We start from the raw sequence: 22,111 nt of genomic DNA, 5'->3' as shown, positions 1-22,111 counted from the left end.
TCAACTTTCCTGATACACTGTTCTAAATCATGACAGTTAGTACAATAGGTGGTCACGTGATGAAATAGTCCACAAAAGATTCCTAAACATCGGACATTCATTCCAGAATAAGGTAGTATGTGTTAAATGCCAGCTGAATATTAAAAAAATATTTTTGCTACTCACAAAATAGGAACTTTGAGTACCACAATAAACAGGGCTAAGTCATCCCACAAAACAAACAGATCACACCAAAGCTCATTACAGCTTTGACCCAAACATAGACAAGAGTTGAGCTTGACAGGCAGCACTTGTTCAACATTATTCCCTGCATGTTCCCCTCCAAACCATTCACCATGCTGACTTGGAAGTATATTGCCATTCATTTATTGTCAAAAATCCTGGCACTCCCTTCTGGATTTTGGGGAGGAGTCCTCAATTTCAAGGAAAGCAGCATTTTAAGAATGCAGCTCACCACCTTCTCTAGGGCAATTATGGATGGGCAATAAAGGCTGACGTAGCCAGTGACACCCACATCTCATGAATGAATAAAAAGAAAGCATTTATTCCATTAACTGGTACCTTTCCAACGTGTACAACTGGAAAGCTCTGATTTTTTTTTCTGGGTCCATCGGAAAGGATGAAAATTATGTAGCCCTCTAAGATACAGGGCCATTTTTTTTCCTGCAGAAATAGCAATAATTTAAGTTATTCCATAAAGTTTACAGTTAACATAGGTATAGCCACCAGTAAGAATCTTCAAAACAAAGCACTTTAATGGTTTTCCTAGATTTTACACTGTTTGATGATTCTAAACAACTGGGTGAAGATTGTTCAACTTTGAAGAAACACCTGGGCATAAAAAACTCACATGAAAAGAGGAAATGAATGACAGGTACACAAACTGTCTTGGATTCTTTATTTTGTTCTTCCTTTTTTTTCCTCCCAAGTCATTTACATTTCTTCAATTCTTGTCATTTTATTCTTGTAACTGTGACCACATTTCAAAGTACTTTACTATCTATACAGTGCTTGGGTTATTTTGGTCATTAAAAAAAAACTGTACAAGTACAAGCATTTCTAGGGACACTTTCTAGTATATCTGGAATATGTTTCCTTGTGTTATTTTCGAATTAATTACTTTACATGTGCCATGACTGTCTAAGTAGAAGATCAGGTATTCTCCTAACAAGGTTACTCTGCCTGTAAAAACAAAGCCAGAATCCTGCAAAGTGGCTCCCAGAAATTATATGAATATCCTTGTAAATTCATTATAGACAAATAAAGTGTTAGACTGGTATGTTTTCTTGATATTGCTCACAAAAGGGGACATTTAGAAACGGATTAACCCAGAGAGGTTTACATTGTGCTCATGGGCTTCAGTAAGGCCTCCGACAAGGTATAGTAGACTGGTTAGTAAGTTTCAGTCACAAGGGATCTAGGGAGAGATAGCCAACTGGATACAAAATTGGCTTGATAGTAAAAGACGGAGGATGGTGGTAGAGGGTTGGTACTGCATGTTCTGTGACCTGGAAGAAATGGTGTTTAATATTTATGTTCAGTGTGTTCGTTTGCAGCCCCTTTTCAGTTTTTGAACAGGCTTCTGTTGAAATTTTCATTACACCTCAGTCCTCTGCTCCTGATTTATGGCACTTGCTACAGGGAATGGCAGACAAGTCTAGGAGCTTTCTTGCGGCTTTGCTCCTGGGCCTAAGCAAGATGGCCATTAACAGGTCCAGGCAGCAAGCTGAGAAGGGGCTCATCGGTTCTGACTGCCTGCCCCTCTTCTGTAGTTATGTCCTCACTTGGGTGTCCTTGGAGAGGAAGCACACGGTGCTCACAGGTACGGTGCAGGCATTTTGTGATCAAACAGTACTATGAGAACTGAAAGGCATCATCAGTTTGAGTAATGATCTGACTTTTAAAGTTGCGTTTGCTCTCAGATTTGTGCCCAGAAAAGGGCTTGTTTTATCTTTCTTTTGTATTGATTTTGGACCCCTCTGAAGAGCCGAGGGGCTTTTATTTAAACTCTGCACCATAACTGTCCCAGGTGTACCTTGGGAAGGCCGATGTGAGGGGAGTTTTAGTTAAAATGAGTAGATTCTCTGGATTATAAAACTCTTATTATCCCTATTCCAGGAGCATTCAATAGGAACAGAGCAGAGATATTTGTTTATTTTTTTTTAAAAAAGTTTCCTTTGCTTTTGAACAAGACGAGGAAAGTTTATTTTACAATTGGACCCCTGGATTTCCCTACCCCAAGAGTGGCTGGTGCAATCAAGGGGGCCCTTTCTATTTTAACTTATTTCTATGTTCTTGTCTTTAAAGAATTGAAGGTATTTTCTTTTTGTTTTCAGAGTTGAGGAAATTTTCCCTTCTGGTTATACAGGGTAGAGGAAAGTTAACTCTGTATTTTACCGGTGCTGTCCTCATCCCAGGAGTGTCTGAGGGAGTTGGTTATGAGGGGGTCTTCGCTTTTTATTCGTTTCTACCCTTTGTTTAAAAGAGTAGAGGGTTGTTTTTAGGACTGGTGGCCTGTGACCAGCAGTATGCCTCATGCATACTGGTTCTGGGCCCACTGTTGTTTGTCATTTATGTCAATGATTTGAATAAGAATACAGGAGGTATGTTTAGTAAGTTTTCAGAGGACACTAAAATTGGGGGTATAGTGGACAGTGAAGGTGGTTATCTAGGACTACAAAGAGATCTTGATCAAAACGACCCATGGGCCTGGAAGACACAGATGGAATTTAAACAAATGCAAGGTGTTGCATTTGGCAAGGCAAACCAGTACAAGACTTATGAAGTAGTGGCAGGGCACTGGAGAGTGTTGTTGAACAGTGGGATCCAGGGTGCAGGTTCACAGACTCTTGAAAGCAGTGCTGCACATGAACATGTTGGTAAAGAACTATGATCGGCTTTACAAATATCTTTTCGTATCCTTCTGTACTGGTTGCAAACAGAATGAGCATAGGAAGCCGGGATATGATCCATTTGCAAAAATGTTTATTCTGCAGGGTAGCAGCACTACTTTATTTCTAATTAGATTTTCATAGAATCATAGAATTCCTTTGGTGTTGAAGAAAGCCACTCAGCCCATCAATTCCACACAATTCTGAACATCATCCCACCCAGACCAACCCACCGCCTCCCAGTGTCCCCATCTTATAACCCTGGATTTCCCATGGGCAATCCACCTCACCTTTGGACAGTGAGAAGAAACCAAAGCACCTGGACAGAATCCAAACAGAAGCAGGGACAATGTGCAAAGTGCACACTGACTGGCACCCGAGACTGGAATTAAACCCAGATCCCCGGCACTGGAAGGCAGCAGTGCTAAACACTGAACCACCGTGCTGGGACTATTTTGTAAAAAAATTATTTCTGAATAACATGTATATCTAAAAGAGAATCATCATTTGGCTGTACTCTCGGTGGCAATCAAAATGACTATCACTCAAATCTACAATGAAAACCAGGCCATTTAATTTTTTTTGACATATTTCTCTCTCAAACAGATAATCAGAGCATGATATGCATAACATGCAGGAGGTAGTAAGCCAATGTAGAATATAAAATCCAATTAGATAAAACATTGCAAAAAAAATTCAGCAGGGACCCACCAACATTGGAAATACTTGATATGTTGATCAAACGCATGGGCCATGCATGGCAAGGATGAATAAACAAGGTTTCTACCGGTAAGGATTCTTCAGTACATCAATAACATTATTCAAATTAGTTTGTAGACTCCAAATAATTACACATTCATTTTAGTAATTTGCAAGCCTATTAAGTCAAAAATTGTAGATCACTTCCAATATGTTAGTGTTATTTCTATATTTAGTCAGTCCTAATATGCCAAAGCTTTGATAGTATATTTTGCAGTTTCATAGAATCATACAAACAGTAGGTTACATGTTTGGGGCAACTTTTTGAAACACCTATTCAATTACATCCTCTCCCATTCCCTCGAACTCCCTTTTTTTATTAAAAAAAGTTTCAAGTAAAAATCCAACTTGGTACTGAAACTGGTTTCCGCGACTCTACAGATTCCAAACTATAATTAGGCTGCACTAAATGAAATCACCTCAACGTTTTGCCAATCGTCCTAAACGTGTTTAAATCTCTGGTCAGAAATTCTTCTATCGGTTTAAAGAGTTTCTTACTATCTATTTAATAAAGACTTTTCATAAAGTTGAACAATTTTATTTTAAGTAGCTTCTCAATCTCGACCTCTCTGGAAAAACATTCGCAGCATTTCCAGGTAACTGAAGGTCACATTCCTTTCTAAGTCATTTAGACTGAGGTAATAGTACAATGGCACAAAAGTTCCAGAAAAACACAGCGCGTACAGAATACTAAGTCAGCGGTTTCCCCTTTCGCACCAATCGAGCGGTCTGGAGCGGAGATTCGGCAGGAAATTCTGCATGTGGTTATATTACGTGACTAACAGCAATAATAAAGGGGGGGAGGCCGCAGATAAAATCAAATCGTGTAATTCCAATAAAATATCACTGACTCTTCATGCGTTAGAGACAGGCGGAAGCATCTAAACAGCTGATTTGACCCAAAGAAGTAAAACAATCGAATCGGCAGACCTAATATTACTATTAACGCTACAGCATCCGAAATCGCGCGAGGCCACACCGACCTTTCCAGTACCTTCGGCCGCAGCCGTTTAACGGTCTCGACGGAAAGCTGCGCGTGCGCTTCTGGGTTGTCGGCGGCGATTGGAGTGAGGCTGCAGCGTGAGCGTGAATGAAGTTGGTGCAACTTGGGAGCAGATTCAGTTTTGTGTGGATGGGATTGAATGTCTGTGAAGACTGTTAAATCCGGGGATAAACAACTACATACATATACACACAGACAGGGCTTCCCTGGGCTGGCCTTGCACCGACATTTGTTCTTTTTTTCCCTCTTCCATCTGGAAATTTTGTAAGAGATGAGGGAGGATCCCCGCCGTCATTCCCAGCCGGTGTCAGCTGTTTACCCCGTGAAGAGATTGAAATGCGTGTTTGCAGAGAACGACGGCGCAGGGGGTAAATACATTATCGTCCTGTGTATTTGTGACGAGTGGGTATTTTGAAAGAAACTTGCTAATTGTTGAGGCCTCCTTTTCATTCTTCGCTTCTGCCATCATCATCATTTAACCGGGCTCCATGGAAATGTCAAGGAAAGTTGCGTATTCCGCCGTCACCTCCAAGGCTCCGGGCTGTTCTGACAACTCTGCCGGGCTTGGGATCTAGTTTTGCATCAGCCCGCGTTGTCACACGATTTCCTCTTTGAAACGTTGATCTGCAAGCTGCTTACCGGAACGATGTCCAAGGTATTAAAAAAGAAAAGTCACTGGACAAGTAAAGTCCATGAAACTGTGATATGTAGAGATAAGGATGGGGAACTGAATGTGGAGATCAAAGGTGGCGCAGAGAATGGTTTGTTTTCGTATCTGGGAGAAATGAAACACAACAAAATTAACTACGAGGATGGAAAACTGCATACTGATGAGTTGTTATTGGAAGTCAATGACACAGCAGTGTCAGGGCTCACTATTAGAGATGTATTGGCTGTGATCAAGCATTGTAAGGACCCAATTCGTTTGAAGTGTGTCAAACAAGGTACAGTAATCTTCCAATAATGTTAACTACCAGTTTCGTATTAAAGCTGCATGTATTTTTCACTTGTAATGCGTAAATAACCGTTTTTGAAAGTTATGTCTGACATGGAAATTGCGTTCCCTCGAGTCTGATAAAGGGCAATAGGTGAAATAATCAAAAATGTACAAATATAAAGTTAGAAGCTGTGGTCCGAACAGGTACTGTTAAATATCCTATTTTGGAAGATCTGTCTTTGTACCGTTTTATGCCTAAAGAAATTTTATTAGAGTGTTGAGAAGTTAGGAGAAAATATTTTCTTCTATCTTCCAAACTAACAGGTCTGTTAACTATTTTAAAATTGCCACAACTTTGCAGTACATAAACGATATATGACAACATTGCAGACAAGAATTCTTAGATGATGTCAGTATTGTAGGAGTGAGTGATGAGAACACCTTTGAAGTAAATAAAACTATGTATTGAACCAAAATCCTTGTGAGGTTGCAAAACTAAAGTCTTGATTTATTTTCTGCACAAATGTCATGTGATGAATATTTGTTCTAATGACCAGCAATTGTTTTCACAATATCCTTGAAACATAATTTATTTTAGCCTGGGTGCAAAGCCATTGTTTTCTTTCTAATATGTTGCAGAATGAAAATAATGTTAATTTCTATGGAATAATTGTAATCAATGGACACTGGATAAAGTCACATATTCATTAACGGGTTGACCAGGAGTTCTAAGAATGGATAATGGTGAATTAACATCAAGACATGTATTCATGACATTATCCTGTACATTGAATAGACTGTCTATCATGTATGAAATTATGTGGATGGCAATGCTATAGAAGAGTGACAATAAATCTAAGATTATTAATTCCAAATATGACATTTTCTATTTACTGAATTCCCTAGTCCAAATGTTCAGCTTGATCCACTCATTTATATAAATAACAAAGTACTTTTCATAATTCTAAGCTTTAAATGTTTGTTCTAAAAGTTGTTTTTCAGAACAATGACCTGTTCAGTACTATAACATATATGTTCAGGCAACCTTTGCAAAAATAAATCATATTAATAAAAGTTACTTAAACTTAATTTTGAGAAATTACAGGAATGTGATTATCTGTATTGAGGATGCAAATAATGTTCTTGTGGGGTGGCCATAGGTGATTGTCAATTTTTTTTTTCAATGTATATCGGCAACATAGGAAATATTGGAGAAGTAAGAAAGCTAAGAGGAAAAAAAGGAATGAATCAGGACCACTTGGATAGTTCACCAATGTAGTTTTATAGATTTTTAAATAGCAGGTTGTATTTGACTAGTGTTCAATAATACTTTGCATAAAAATTAAAGGAAATACTGTGTATATGATTTATATGGATTTTAAGATTTTCAACAAAATACAATACGATTTGTAACAATATGACATTGAGGGGAATTAAACCACACACATGAAAAAAGTGTGTTAGACTGCCGAAGACAGTACAGGTAAAGTTAAGTTTCTCAGGCACACCATTTGGTGAATGATATTCCACAGGGCTCTGTATTGAAAGTATTGCAATGTATGTAAGCAAGCAGCACTTAGGACATGAAGCAATCACAGTGCAAATTTATTGATGACATGATACAGAAGAATGTTGAAAATTGTGATGAGGATTTTGAAAGACTGCCGGAAAACTTAGGCAGGGAATTTTGGAGATAAACTCCATGTGCCACTGAGGTAGGGAAATTCAAAGCCCCATGCGTCATTGTAAATGGGGAGAGAGAATGGGAGCATATCACAGAATAATTTGAATTTAAATGAAGCACAGCACTTAGGTTATTGAAAATGAAGCTCCAAGTTGAGAAGGACATTATAAAGCCAGATAGCATCCTTGATCTTAAATAGAAAGTGAGCTACTGACTCTGATTAGAATAAGTGATTCGAAGAAGAAAATGATTATGTTCAAAACTGAATGACCTGCTTATATTGCATAGCATTCGTAACCTGGGATTCTCTTGCTGGAAAATGTAATGAATTCTATTAGTTGTCAATTTACTGGAATTCTAAAATAATAGTTTTGCTGTCAATTACAAATGCATATTGAGTAAACACATGAAGGAGTCAGTTGTGAAAACTTCTCCTGCCTGTTAAGGAAGTGAGCAGTTTTCACTCTAAAGTCAGCACCATGTTTGTTTACACTTATTCACTACTAGCCTCAGTTTTATCAGTAATTATGGAAATGTTTCTGTGGTCTTGGAATGTTGATCATTACTCTTTTTATTTTTATGTTGTGTGTCACCTGATGCAAAAATCCATTTGGCTTTTGATAATATTTTTTTAGTAAACCTAGCCTATAGTTCTTTCTTCAGAGAATTCTTTACCTCCATTCTTCTTTCCATAAGAAGCTTCTCTTGTTCTCTACTACCTCAACCTCGGATGGTTATACAATTCCAGTATTCATCTCCATTTGAAGCCTAAGACTGTGTGGGTAACAGAAATCTTCAGCCCTCCCATGGTGAGTGAGGTACTGGGGGTTATTTAATCAGGGAGGAGGTTGGTGGGTGAGTATCTTATGAGCTTATGAGGACACGATATGAGAGATAATGGGAACTGCAGATGCTGGAGAATCCAAGATAATAAAATGTGAGGCTGGATGAACACAGCAGGCCAAGCAGCATCTCAGGAGCACAAAAGCTGACGTTTCGGGCCTAGACCCTTCATCAGAGAGGGGGATGGGGGGAGGGAACTGGAATAAATAGGGAGAGAGGGGGAGGCGGACCGAAGATGGAGAGTAAAGAAGATAGGTGGAGAGGGTGTAGGTGGGGAGGTAGGGAGGGGATAGGTCAGTCCAGGGAAGACGGACAGGTCAAGGAGGTGGGATGAGGTTAGTAGGTAGCTGGGGGTGCGGCTTGGGGTGGGAGGAAGGGATGGGTGAGAGGAAGAACCGGTTAGGGAGGCAGAGACAGGTTGGACTGGTTTTGGGATGCAGTGGGTGGGGGGGAAGAGCTGGGCTGGTTGTGTGGTGCAGTGGGGGGAGGGGATGAACTGGGCTGGTTTAGGGATGCAGTGGGGGAAGGGGAGATTTTGAAACTGGTGAAGTCCACATTGATACCATATGGCTGCAGGGTTCCCAGGCGGAATATGAGTTGCTGTTCCTGCAACCTTCGGGTGGCATCATTGTGGCAGTGCAGGAGGCCCATGATGGACATGTCATCAAGAGAATGGGAGGGGGAGTGGAAATGGTTTGCGACTGGGAGGTGCAGTTGTTTGTTGCGAACTGAGCGGAGGTGTTCTGCAAAGCGGTCCCCAAGCCTCCGCTTGGTTTCCCCAATGTAGAGGAAGCCGCACCGGGTACAGTGGATGCAGTATACCACATTGGCAGATGTGCAGGTGAACCTCTGCTTAATGTGGAATGTCATCTTGGGGCCTGGGATGGGGGTGAGGGAGGAGGTGTGGGGACAAGTGTAGCATTTCCTGCGGTTGCAGGGGAAGGTGCCGGGTGTGGTGGGGTTGGAGGGCAGTGTGGAGCGAACAAGGGAGTCACGGAGAGAGTGGTCTCTCCGGAAAGCAGACAGGGGAGGGGATGGAAAAATGTCTTGGGTGGTGGGGTCGGATTGTAAATGGCGGAAGTGTCGGAGGATAATGCGTTGTATCCGGAGGTTGGTAGGGTGGTGTGTGAGAACGAGGGGGATCCTCTTGGGGCGGTTGTGGCAGGGGCGGGGTGTGAGGGATGTGTCGCGGGAAATGCGGGAGACGCGGTCAAGGGCGTTCTCGATCACCGTGGGGGGAAAGTTGCGGTCCTTAAAGAACTTGGACATCTGGGATGTGCGGGAGTGGAATGTCTTATCGTGGGAGCAGATGCGGCGGAGGCGGAGGAATTGGGAATAGGGGATGGAATTTTTGCAGGAGGGTGGGTGGGAGGAGGTGTATTCTAGATAGCTGTGGGAGTCGGTGGGCTTGAAATGGACATCAGTTACAAGCTGGTTGCCTGAGATGGAGACTGAGAGGTCCAGGAAGGTGAGGGATGTGCTGGAGATGGCCCAGGTGAACTGAAGGTTGGGGTGGAAGGTGTTGGTGAAGTGGATGAACTGTTCGAGCTCCTCTGGGGAGCAAGAGGCGGCGCCGATACAGTCATCAATGTACTGGAGGAAGAGGTGGGGTTTGGGGCCTGTGTAGGTGCGGAAGAGGGACTGTTCCACGTAACCTACAAAGAGGCAGGCATAGCTGGGGCCCAAGCGGGTGCCCATGGCCACCCCCTTAGTCTGTAGGAAGTGATGACATGTCCATCATGGGCCTCCTGCACTGCCACAATGATGCCACCCGAAGGTTGCAGGAACAGCAACTCATATTCCGCCTGGGAACCCTGCAGCCATATGGTATCAATGTGGACTTCACCAGTTCCAAAATCTCCCCTTCCCCTACTGCATCCCTAAACCAGCCCCAGTTCATCCCCTCCCCCCACTGCACCACACAACCAGCCCAGCTCTTCCCCCCCCACCCACTGCATCCCAAAACCAGTCCAACCTGTCTCTGCCTCCCTAACCGGTTCTTCCTCTCACCCATCCCTTCCTCCCACCCCAAGCCGCACCCCCAGCTACCTACTAACCTCATCCCACCTCCTTGACCTTTCCGTCTTCCCTGGACTGACCTATCCCCTCCCTACCTCCCCACCTACACCCTCTCCACCTATCTTCTTTACTCTCCATCTTCGGTCCGCCTCCCCCTCTCTCCCTATTTATTCCAGTTCCCTCCCCCCATCCCCCTCTCTGATGAAGGGTCTAGGCCCGAAACGTCAGCTTTTGTGCTCCTGAGATGCTGCTTGGCCTGCTGTGTTCATCCAGCCTCACATTTTATTATCGAGGACACGATATGACTGGTTAATGATAGTCTAAGGGCCTTATCCGACCATTGTTGCCCATTGATGCAGCGACGGGCCTTTGCGGGGAGCGTGACAAGGAAACTTCAAGTTTGCAAGCAAACAAAGTTGTTTGTGACTTCCTAGGAAGGAACTGGGGGAATTGGGTGTCCCTTGATCAAAGGCATTCAGCGCCTGATTAAGGGACCTGGTATCAGGAAAGGGTGGAGCCACTGCAAGCCACTCCTTGTCCTTGTTGTTGAGCTCCCTTAGTTTCCTCCGTTTCGCAAGTCACTAACCCCAGTCATGCTAGCATTCACCTATAAGTTAGGGTCCAATGATAATTCTAAGCCTTGGGTGGTGACCTACTAGCTGTTTCCACCATCTTCCTGGTGGTACTATCAGTTAATAGAGCTGACCACTGGCCTTCCTGGAAAGAGGTTGCATAAAGCTCAGAAATTGGTGGCAAGGTTCTAGCTTGTGTCTTTGGCTTTCACTCTACTATATTCTCCTTTGCATGTTCACAGTTCATAGAGAAAGACCTTGGGATACAATACTATTAAGTGTATGACAGTAATATTCCAGGTTTATTTAGGAATATATGTTTGTAACTAAAAGTCTTGTCTTGCTTTGGAAGTTTTCTGGAAGGCATTTCCTTCTCTGTTACTGTCATATTTGGTAAAAAATGCCCGTGTATGCATTCCTACAGCAGTGTTATTTGTCATTTTCAGTCGCACTATACAAGAGCCAATGAGTAGAACGTATACAGAGAAAATGCAGCAGAAATTAGACCCGAAGAGAGTAATTGGTAAAAAGTCAAGGCCCTTTATCTGAATGCATATTACATTTGTAGCAAGGTGGATGAGTTGATGGCACAAATAGCTATCAAATCATAACCATTTATTTCTATTACGGAGATATGGTTACATTGTCAATGATACTGGGAAATCAACATTCAAGGGCATCCGATGTACTAGAAGAATATGTTTATTTAAAGAAAAGGTGTTGGGGTGCAATGGTGAGACGTGATATAGGTGGAACACATCATGATGTGGAATTAGTTTCTGTGGCATTAGTAATCAAAAGGGGAAGAGGTCATGAGTGGGAATCGTCTACAAACCCTAAAGAATTGCCTCGCTGTAGGACAAAGTATAAATCTGCAAATAACTGAGCTGAGTAAGAAAGGTACTACAAGCATTCCAATTACCATAGGAGATTTTAATCTGCATGTTAACTGGAGAAGCCATTTGGGCAAAGCTCATGTGGAGGACAAATTTCCAGAGTGCATCAAGGATTGTATCTTTGAGCGGTATATTGCAGAAACTATGTGCAAACTAACTATTTTACATCTAGTAATGTGTAACGAGATAGGAATAATAAGTGATTTCATAGTGAATGACCCTTTAGGGAGCAGCGATCATAACACAGTTTGAGGGAGAGAAACTCGGGTCTCAAACTGGTATCCTCAACTTAAATAAGGACATTTGCAGGGTGTGATGAAAGAGTTCTCTAAAGTGGGCTAGGGAAAAAAAACTGAGGGGAATGTCAGTACAGGCATTTAAGCAGATATTACATAATACTCAATGAAAGTTTATTCTAGTCAAAAAGAAAGACTCATCAAGAAGGATGAACGACTGGTGGTTAACAAAGGCACTCTCGGAGAGTATCTAATCAAAACATAATGCATACAAAGGAGCAAAAACTAATGGTAGACCAGAGAATTGGAATTTTTTTTTTGGAAACCAGCAGAGGATGACTAAAAACAAACTAATAAAGCAGGAGAAAATTGATTATGGAAGAACAGTGCCAAGAACAGCAAGAACTTCTATAGTAGCTAGTGCGAGTGTTGGGCTCTTGGAGGATGCAACTGGGGAACTGATAACAGGGAATTGCAGATAATTTAAACCAATATTTTGCATTGGACTTCATGCTTTGAGGACACTGGAAATACCGTAAAGATAACAGAAAGGCAGTGTGCTAATGGGAGGACAGATTTTGTAACAGTCTGCAACAAAGTGAATGACTGATAACGGGGCTAAAGGCAGACGAGTTGTCAGACCCCGATGGCCTACATCCAAGAGCTTTGAAGGAAATGGCTGCAGCCATAATGAAGGCTTTGGTTGAAATATTCCAGAAATCACTGAATTCCATGGTAGCTTTCCAATTCATTGGAATTCTCAATGTGACATCCCTGTTCAAGAAGGATGAAGATTCTCCCTTCCAAAAATGAGGTTCTAATATAGACCAAGATAATAAAATGTGAGGCTGGATGAACACAGCAGGCCCAGCAGCATCTCAGGAGCACAAAAGCTGACGTTTCGGGCCTAGACCCTTCATCAGAGAGGGGGATGGGGTGAGGGTTCTGGAATAAATAGGGAGAGAGGGGCAGGTGGACCGAAGATGGAGAGGAGAGGACAGTGTAGGTGGGGAGGTAGGGAGGGGATAGGTCAGTCCAGGGAAGACGGACAGGTCAAGGAGGTGGGATGTGATTAGTAGGTAGGAGATGGAGGTGTGGCTTGAGGTGGGAGGAACGGCTGGGTGAGAGGAAGAACAGGTTAGGGAGGCAGAGACAGGTTGGACTGGTTTTGGGATGCAGTGGGGGGAGGGGAAGAGCTGGGCTGGGAAGAACTGTCCAGGGTGTTGATAAGGTTGCACCTGGCGTACAGTATATAATTTTGGTCCCCTATTTTGTAAAGGACATACTGGCATTTGAGGCTGTTCAAAAGAGATTCACAAGGTTGTCCCCTGTGATAAAAGGATTGACTTATCAAGAATGGCTAAACAGGCTAGGCCTTGATTCATTAGAATTTAGAAGAATGAGGAATGATCTTATTGAAATATTCAAAAATCTGTGGGGAGCGGACTTGATGTTGTGGAGGTTGAGTGGGGCAGTCTTGAACTAAGTGACATCGTTGCAGAATAACTGAGATGTGAAAGAATTTATTTTCCCAAAAGGTAGTGAATGGCTAGAATTCTGCATCCCAGAGAGTTGTGGCAGCTACATCACTGAAAGTATTTAAAGAGTGGGCAGGTAGATTTTTGAAATGTCAGGGAGTTGTTTGCTACGCTGCACTGTACAAAGTTGTTAAGGCCTAGGACAGATCAGCCATAATCACCTTCAAGTTACCATTTAAGTCACTCACCATGCTGATTTGGAATTATATCGCTGCTCCTTCACTGTCACTGGGTCAAAATTCTTGAGTTCACAACCCATGAGCACTGAGGGTGGACTCATCCCAGGTCAGCCCATTATAACTATGGATCCTAACCCCGGATTATTTAAGGAAATTTTGAGTTTTTAATTATACCTGTTTTGAAAGGTGACATGTAATCAAAAGATGACTGTATTTCAATTTATTGGTTGGAAAGACATGTCTGGCCAAAATGCAGTAAGAGCAGTTACTTGGAGGAAAATCTGCAGAGCAGTAGTACTTCTTCAAAAAGGAAATGGTGAGAGTACAGGTACAGCATGAAGATGAAGGATGGGACCAACAAGTTCAGACAATCCTGTATGTGGAGATTTGTTTAAAGAAAAGAATCTAATGATAGATATTAAATGCTCAAAACACGAGAAGCACCAGAGTATTTAGAAAGTGCTGCCAGGTATAGAATCATAGAATCATAATCATACAGCATGGAAACCAGTCCATTTCGACCATAGTCCAAAACTAAACTAGTTCCACCTGCCTGCACTTGGCCCAAAACACTCCAAACATTTCTCATTCATCTACTTATCTAAATGTCTTTTAAACATTGTAACTGTACCCACACCCATCAGTTTGTCTGGAAGTTCATTCCACACACAAACCACTCTCTCTGTGTAAAAAGAATTGCCTTTCATGTCTTTTTTTTAAATCTTTCTCCTTTCACCTTAAAAATATGCCCCCAGTCTTGAAATCCCTCGTCTAAGGGAAAAGATACTGCCATTCACCTTATCTATACTGCTCATGATTTTATAAACCTCAATAAGGTCACCACTCAACCTCCTACATTCCTATGAAAAAAGTCCCAGACTATTTAGCCTCTCCTTATAACCCAAGCCCATCATTTCTGGCAATATCCTGGTAAATCTCTTCTGGACCCTCTTCAGCATAATAGCAGCCTTCGTATAAAAGGGTGATGAGAGCAGGACACAGAACTTCGGAAGAGACCTCACCAGTGCCCTGTACGTCGTCAACATAATGTCTTCGTTCCTATACTCAGAGGTATGAACAATGATGGCAAGTGTGGTAAATGCCTTCTTAGCCACCCTATCCATGTGTGATGCAAACTTCAAAGAATTATATACCTGAACCCCTCGATCTTTGTTCTACAACATGACCCAAGGCCGACCTTTTAATTGTACAAACACAATACCTCACATCTATTGTTGCTTAAAAAATAAAATAAAAAAGCACGAGTGAGTGGAGGAGAAGAAACACTCGCGCATAAAATACAGGAAAATCCAAAGACATTTTCTAGGTATATTAGGATTAGCTAACCAGAGGATAATGAGGAAAAGAGTAGGGCCTATTAGTGTCCAAAGTGGCAAACTGTGTGGGGAGCTGGAAGATCTAAGGTGAGATTTTCCCCACGTCTCCACTTCTCACCTTCAAACAACCGCCAAACCTGAAACAGACCGTTGTTTGCAACAAACTACCCATCCTTCAAGACAACATCGACCACAACACAATACAACCGTGTCACGCCAACCTCTACAAGACATATCAGATCTTGGACATGGGCACGACCATCACACATGGGAACACGACACACCACATGCACGGCAGATACTCACATGACTCGGCCAACGGTGTCTATCTTGTACCTGGCAGGCAAGGATGCCCTGAGGCACAGTATCTTGGCGAAACCAAGCAGACGCTATGATAACGGATGAATAGAAACCGCGCAACAATCGCCAAACAGGCATACTCCCCCCAAGTGGGGGAACACTTCACCCGTCAAATACATTTGGCCTTGGACCTTTGGGTAAACGTCCTCCAAGGTGGACTTCAGTATATACAACAAAGCAGTGTCCTTGAGCAGAGGCTGATAGCTAAGTTTGGTGCCCAGAAGGACAGCCTCAACCAGGATCTTGGGTTCATGTTGCACTACAGGTGACTCCACCCCACTATATATGCTCTCTCGCTCTCTCTCATGCACACGCTCCCTCTCCCATGCATATGCACACACAAATACATGTGCAAAATATTCACTCCCCTCCCCCCACGCAGTCGCTCTCCACTCGCACATGGGCTCGCTCTCCGCTCCCTCCCAGCGCGTGCGCCCGCTCTCCGCTCTCCCCCCCCCGACTCGGCACGCGTGCCTGCTGTCCGCTCTCACAGCTCTCCGCTCCCACCCAAGCCTGCGCGCTCGCTCTCTGCTCCCCCCCCTCTCCACTCCCCCCCCACCAACATGCGCTTCCTCTACCATGCAATCGCTCTCCACTCCCCCTCCCCGACCATGCGCTTGCTCTACCACACGCTCGCTCCTCACTCCCCCCGCCACACGCTCACTCTCCATTCCCCCCCTACCCACGCGCTCGCTCTCCACTCGCGCCGCCACCATGCGCTTTCTCTACCACACACTCATTCTCCACTTGCCCCCACCAACGCGCTCGCTCTCCACTCACCCCCCTCCCACCATGCGCTCGCTCTCCGCTCCCCCCCTCCACCACGTGCTCGCTCTCCACTGCCCCCCCACCACGCGCTTGCTCTCCACTCCCCCCCCACCACGTGCTCGCGCTCCACTCCCCCGACTACCACACGCTCGCTCTCCACACCCCCCCAGCACGCGCTCGCTCTCCACAGCCCCACACCGCGCGCTCGCTATCCACTCCCGCCCTCCGCTCCCCCCCTCCGCCACGCGCTCGCCCTCCGCTCCCCCCCTCCGCCACGCGCTCGCCCTCCGCTCCCCCCCTCCGCCACGCGCTCGCCCTCCGCTCCCCCCCTCCGCCACGCGCTCGCCCTCCGCTCCCCCCCTCCGCCACGCGCTCGCCCTCCGCTCCCCCCCTCTGCCACGCGCTCGCCCTCCGCTCCCCCCCTCCGCCACGCGCTCGCCCTCCGCTCCCCCCTCCGCCACGCGCCCGCCCGCCGCTCCCCCCCTCCGCCACGCGCCCGCCCTCCGCTCCCCCCCTCCGCCACGCGCCCGCCCTCCGCTCCCCCCCCCTCCGCCACGCGCCCGCCCTCCGCTCCCCCCCCTCCGCCACGCGCCCGCCCTCCGCTCCCCCCCCTCCGCCACGTGCCCGCCCTCCGCTCTCTTTCTTTCTCTCTCTATTGCATATACATCGATGGTGTGAATTTTTATTTGCAGATATGTTCTGTTCTGTTCAAAAAGCACACCATGTGTTGACAATCGGTCGTTGTGGCATTTTATAAATTCCTACTTTGTAAGTAGAACTGGTCCAACACAAACGTAATTCTAAACAAGGCCTCACACTTTACATAAGATAGTCAGAACTGCAGATGTTGAAGAATCAGAGATAACAAAGTGTGGAGCTGGATGAACATAGCAGGCCAAGCAGCATCTTAGTTCTGCAGCATCTGATGAAGAGTCAAGGCCCGAAACGTCAGCTTTTGTGCTCCTAAGATGCTGCTTGGCCTGCTGTGTTCATCCAGCTCCACACTGTTGTCTAGGATTCTTTTTCATTAAGATTGGTGTGACCAACCAAGTGAATGGCAGTGACTACAAGCATTAGTATCATGAGCGTTAATTAGGAGGGTTAATTAGGATTTTAAATCGAGCCTAGAGTTCATAATGCAGCAAGTAAAGGTATGCTGTGTATTTTCTCCAGGAAACATGTCATCTCATGGACATTACCTGCCTTCCCAAGCCAAGATGGGAAAACCAAAGATTTGTGTTTACAGCTTTGGTAAAAATTTTGGCTGATGACCTTCGTGACGTGCAATATGTGTCATTTGGGGAAATGGGGATGCAGACTTTGTTTTACTTCAAAACTTGTACACATCCAATCAATCCAATTTTATTATTGTGACAATGATGTTCATTCATTATTTATTTTCATCTGTAGTATCTGAGGTGTGTTTTTTTCCAACGTTTTCACAGATGAATCCTTTTTAAGTCTGTGGAAATGGGTATAAACAGGCATAAATGCAGGAACATTGAGATTGCATTGTTTCTCCCCCATACACATTAAAATCAATTAAAAGTTGCTATAAATTGATTGTGAAAATAGTAATGGCAGAGTGGCACAAAACTCCTTGGAAAATATTGAGTGGCTTTATTTGTGGAATAAACCATTTAACCTGTAATTTTTCTCTTTTTCGGATGTGCAGAACTGTCTGCTCTGTATATGTTCTAATACAATGGTGCACATTTACAGGAAAATTTAGGCCAATTTAAATAGTACTAATACTAAATAATAATAAATAATAATTTACATTTTAAAGTTACCAACAAGAAAAAATTAGGATAGTATATTCAATACCTTTACCCCAGGGAACAAACAAAATGACTTTTAATATATTTGTCATATGTGAAACATTTTCCTTCACTGAAAACCGTATCTCTTTATTGTTTTGTATTTTGGATTGTGAACCGAAATGGAAAAACAACTGTATTAAAAACCAAAGAATGTGGAAGAGATTGCTGCACTTCTTAAAAGCAAGTGTCGTCACTCGTTTGAAGTGTTGTTTACACTGTTGTTTGTGCAGCTAGTGGGGAGATTTAGATGATCTAGAGCCAAGGAGTGTGTGCAAAATGAGTTTCAGTCTGCAACAAGCAGCTGATTGGTCTGGTCTGTGGAATGATGACCAGTTGCCAATGACAAAGGCCTTCTGTTTACCAACATCTATTTGATTGGTTCCTAGGTGGATAAACAGCCTACGAATAAGATGGACAAAACCGTTAAACCTCTAGAAAGAAAGTTGGTGTCCTTTTCTCACCCTAAAGCCTGAAGAAAGCTGTTTATTTTCCCTCACCAGTTGCTGTCAGCTGTTGGTCTTAACAAATAAGTCAGAAACCTTTTAATTTGTGAACCAGTTGCTCCAAGCTTCCTTTAAGAGGGTGGCAAACGCTTGGGGGGAGATTGCGAGAGTGAGAGAGAAAACAATTGACAAACAGCCAGTTGTGGCAGTTTAAAAGTATCATTTCGGCAAATCATGTGGACAGAGATTATTGACTTGCCTTCCTAGTTTTGCTCTCCACACATAACACAGGTGTTTTATCTGTCTGTCTATATGTATATAGGGGAAGTTTTACAACAGGGTTGGAGTTTAACTGGTAGAGTTATATGTTCATGGTCCATAACTGTATGTCTGTGGCTAGATTGTACTTATTTGCAATAAGTAGTCATTTCTGTTAAGTACAGAAACTGGTCCATGCTCTCTCTCAACCTGAGTCTAAAAGACAGATAAATTGGAAAATTCTGCATGCTTTTACAGCATCTTTAATTTTTATGACGAAGCTGGGAAAAATAGGTCTTGATTTCCAGTGTGCTACCCCAGTGAGTAAGGTTTCATTGAAGGCACCCATTTGGGAGAGGTAATTATCCTTTGGCATAATGAAAAGACATGCTTGTACATAAATAGTGCATTAACACATTGGGACTGGAAAAGTTGGCAATCCAAATTCATTTTAAAAATGCTTGTTACTTTGACAGTGCCTGTTCTCTCAAAACTGTTATAGGATTTGTGCTGTGTGGCTGATTTACTCAACTATCATTTTCACAACGGGGTGTCTGCCAAGTGAACAATTTGATGGACCAGTTGGAAGATGAGGAATTAATGTCCAGGCCCTCTATTTCAATCCCAGGTTGGATATACATGGGCAGGTGAAATCATAGTTCCAGGAACCACACATTTAAAAAAATGGCATCTGCACTTTGGATTTTCAGTCCAGGGATGGAGTATTGTGTTGAATGATAATGTTTGCTGACATAAGTAAGCTCATGAGAATTAAGTACTTAAGGAAATGTTTATTTTCACAATGGATTAGTTGAAGAAATTTAAACATGTAGACTTTTTCTGTTACCAATGAATATTTCTTCCATTTGTGATATAATCAGTAGATACTGTCAGCGTGCCGCTTCTGAGGCTTGCCCATGGTAAGTTGGCATGAATTGACTTACAGACTGTAAAGATCCAGGATGATGATTGAGGGTATTGAGTGGCATGGGCTATAAAGGGCTATAGTGAATGGGCATTAGGTGGCACTGTCAACATAGGTCCTTTAGGTATACGTATATCGGCTTAAGGGAGTACTGAGGTTTGAGGATCTTTAGGAGTTAGCTGGATTGGCAAACAACAGCTGAGGGGCTGGAAAAGGATAGCATCATGGACTGGCAGTGAGTAGGAGGAATATTTTATATTTTAATCTTTATAAAATTTGACTGCAATACTGAAGCTGCAATGTGGCATTTCTGTCAATCTGATTTGAGAAATGGACTCCTATCGGATCATCCAACCCATCCACAATCTACTCCATCCCTGGACTGAAAATCCAAAGTGCAGATGCCATTTTTTTAAATGTGTGGTTCCTGGAACTATGATTTCACCTGCCCATGTATATCCAACCTGGGATTGAAATAGAGGGCCTGGACATTAATTCCTCATCTTCCAACTGGTGATAGTTTATTGGCAGCATTTCTGAATCCTTTGCAGGGAATCTGTCCAACAACTTTCTTCAAATCATTACAAAGATGTCTTCTACAACCCAGAAATTTCCTCTGACCCAAATTCATGCTTACAGTGAATAAGATCATTTGCATGTAATTACACTTGTATGTGTACTATTCTTCCTTGATTTTGATCATTATACTTGGATTTTTTTTCCCAATTCTGTCATTCATTTCTTTTCAATGTCTTTTGATTCTATCCATTGTTGGCACTATTGGCAGGGAACTTGAAACATAATGGGCAGTAGCCATCAAAGGTTCCAGTATTGCACCTGAACTCTGGATGTATGAGCACAACCTGGAGAGATGGGGGATATCAGTGTAAAATACAAAATATAATATTTAGACTACTGCAAGAAAGCTTTTACTCCCAGAGTTGATGTACTTGGATTACTTAAAAATTAAAATGATTACTTTCTGAGAGTTGAGAACAATATACTTTGTAGAAGGTAGGTGGAGGTTCCCTGAGAACAACTTAATTGTTTTTGAAGGTTAGACAAGAGTTCCAAAACTGGTCTTAAATTGACCATAGATGTTTCTAACATGTTTATCCTTGCTTTCCCAAGAAGTTGTATGACTGGCAGGAAGAACATATGCTACCTCTAAGGTGAACAACTTATGAACGGGACAGACTAGGTAGAATCTTAGTTTTTTTCATGTCCTTCATCTTGAACTTGTCTCTTACCTTGGATGTCACTGCTTCTTCTGGTGCTTTATCTCCTACAGGTTGTTTCTCACTTCATTTTGTGTTGACTAATATTGTCAATATTTTTTATCTATTTATGCAACTTGGTTTCATTGCATTATATTGTGAAAATTTTTATTCTGATTGTATAGTTTGTAGCAGATGCTTTTCCTTGTCTGCTTGTTAATTCAAAATGATCAATTTTAATTTGATTTCCCAATTCAAATCAATGGATATCCTTTGTTTTCAATTTTTTTCAAACATAAAACACCATATCTTTCTTATTTTTTCTATTTTTCCTCAGGTTTAGAAACAGGGACTGACATGAATTAAAGGTGGAAACAGCTTCAGAAAAGTACTTCAGGTTGTTTTCTACATTAAAGTTGTTTCATATAAATGTAAGATTTTGTTATATCTGGATGGATATATATTAAATAATCTGTGATGGAAAAACAGGAGATAATCGATACATGCACGTGGATAGGAAAGGTTTAGAGGGATATGGGTCAAATGCAGGCAAATGCAACTAGTTCAGTTTATGAAACCCGGTCGGCATGGATGAGTTCAGCCAAAGTGTCTGTTTTGTGCGGTATGACTTTATGACTCTATTCCATGTATACCTTAGAAGCAGACCATTGGGCTTAACTAATCCATGCTGGTATTAATTTTTCACTTGAACTTCTTTACTTATTTACATCTATCATTGTTATCACCCATTCCCTTCACCTTCAAGTATTCACAAAGCATCCACTTCGACCTGTATATGCTTTTCTCTTCAAACACACCCTGTGGTAGACCAAACAGTGTTCATTTATATATTGATGTTCATCAGTGCTATATGAACAAAGAGCAGGAATAGGTTACTGACCCCTTGAACCTGCTGTACCACTAAAATCATGGCTAATCTGTAGTCTCAAATTCATATTTTCCCCTACCCTTGATATACTTGCTCCCAATTGTTACCAAGAATCTGTCCACTCTGCCTGAAAACACATATAGACGGCTTCAACTGCCTTTTCAGGAAGATAGTTGCAAAGACTCATGACTCTCAGAGAAAGCGAAGTTATTTCATTTGTTTTAAATGGTTGACCCATTATTTTAAACAGTGACCTTTGCTTCAAAATTCTCCCTCAGAAGGAAACATCCTTTTTAAGTGTGCCCTGTCAGACCCCTCATTCTTAAGTATCAATTAAATTAACTCTTACTCTTCTAAATGCCAGTAGATATGTCATGGTCTGTGGCTGATGTTTCTTGATGCTTTTAAAGTTATTGAGGGCATTTTGCGAAAGAGTCCCTGTTGCCTATGATGGCAGACTGCAGCTTTTCATATAGAATCATCATAGAATCCCTACATTGTGGAAACAGGCCCTTCGGCCCAACAAGTCCATAC

At 42.8% G+C, this 22,111-nt stretch overlaps 1 protein-coding gene across 14 annotated transcripts in view; it reads left to right on the top strand.

The window, feature by feature from the left end:
• Positions 1–4,394: 4,394 nt before the first annotated feature.
• Positions 4,395–22,111, top strand: part of LOC125463094 (membrane-associated guanylate kinase, WW and PDZ domain-containing protein 2) — a 545,354-nt gene continuing 527,637 nt past the window's right edge. For 2 of the 14 annotated variants that reach the window (XM_059654599.1, XM_059654586.1), the window contains exon 1: positions 4,407–5,597. In XM_059654599.1, the coding sequence (XP_059510582.1) occupies positions 5,300–5,597 (298 nt within the window). In that variant the 5' untranslated portion in view covers positions 4,407–5,299. Of the gene's footprint in view, positions 5,598–21,025; positions 21,086–22,111 lie in introns of all 14 variants that reach the window. The other 12 variants (XM_059654588.1, XM_059654587.1, XM_059654593.1 and 9 more) reach the window with 10 other exon arrangements.

This window comes from Stegostoma tigrinum, chromosome 25 (assembly GCF_030684315.1).
Source record: "Stegostoma tigrinum isolate sSteTig4 chromosome 25, sSteTig4.hap1, whole genome shotgun sequence".
NCBI lineage: Eukaryota > Metazoa > Chordata > Chondrichthyes > Orectolobiformes > Stegostomatidae > Stegostoma > Stegostoma tigrinum.
Note: the sequence above shows the minus strand (reverse complement) of the source record. Positions and strands in the feature narration are given on the sequence as shown.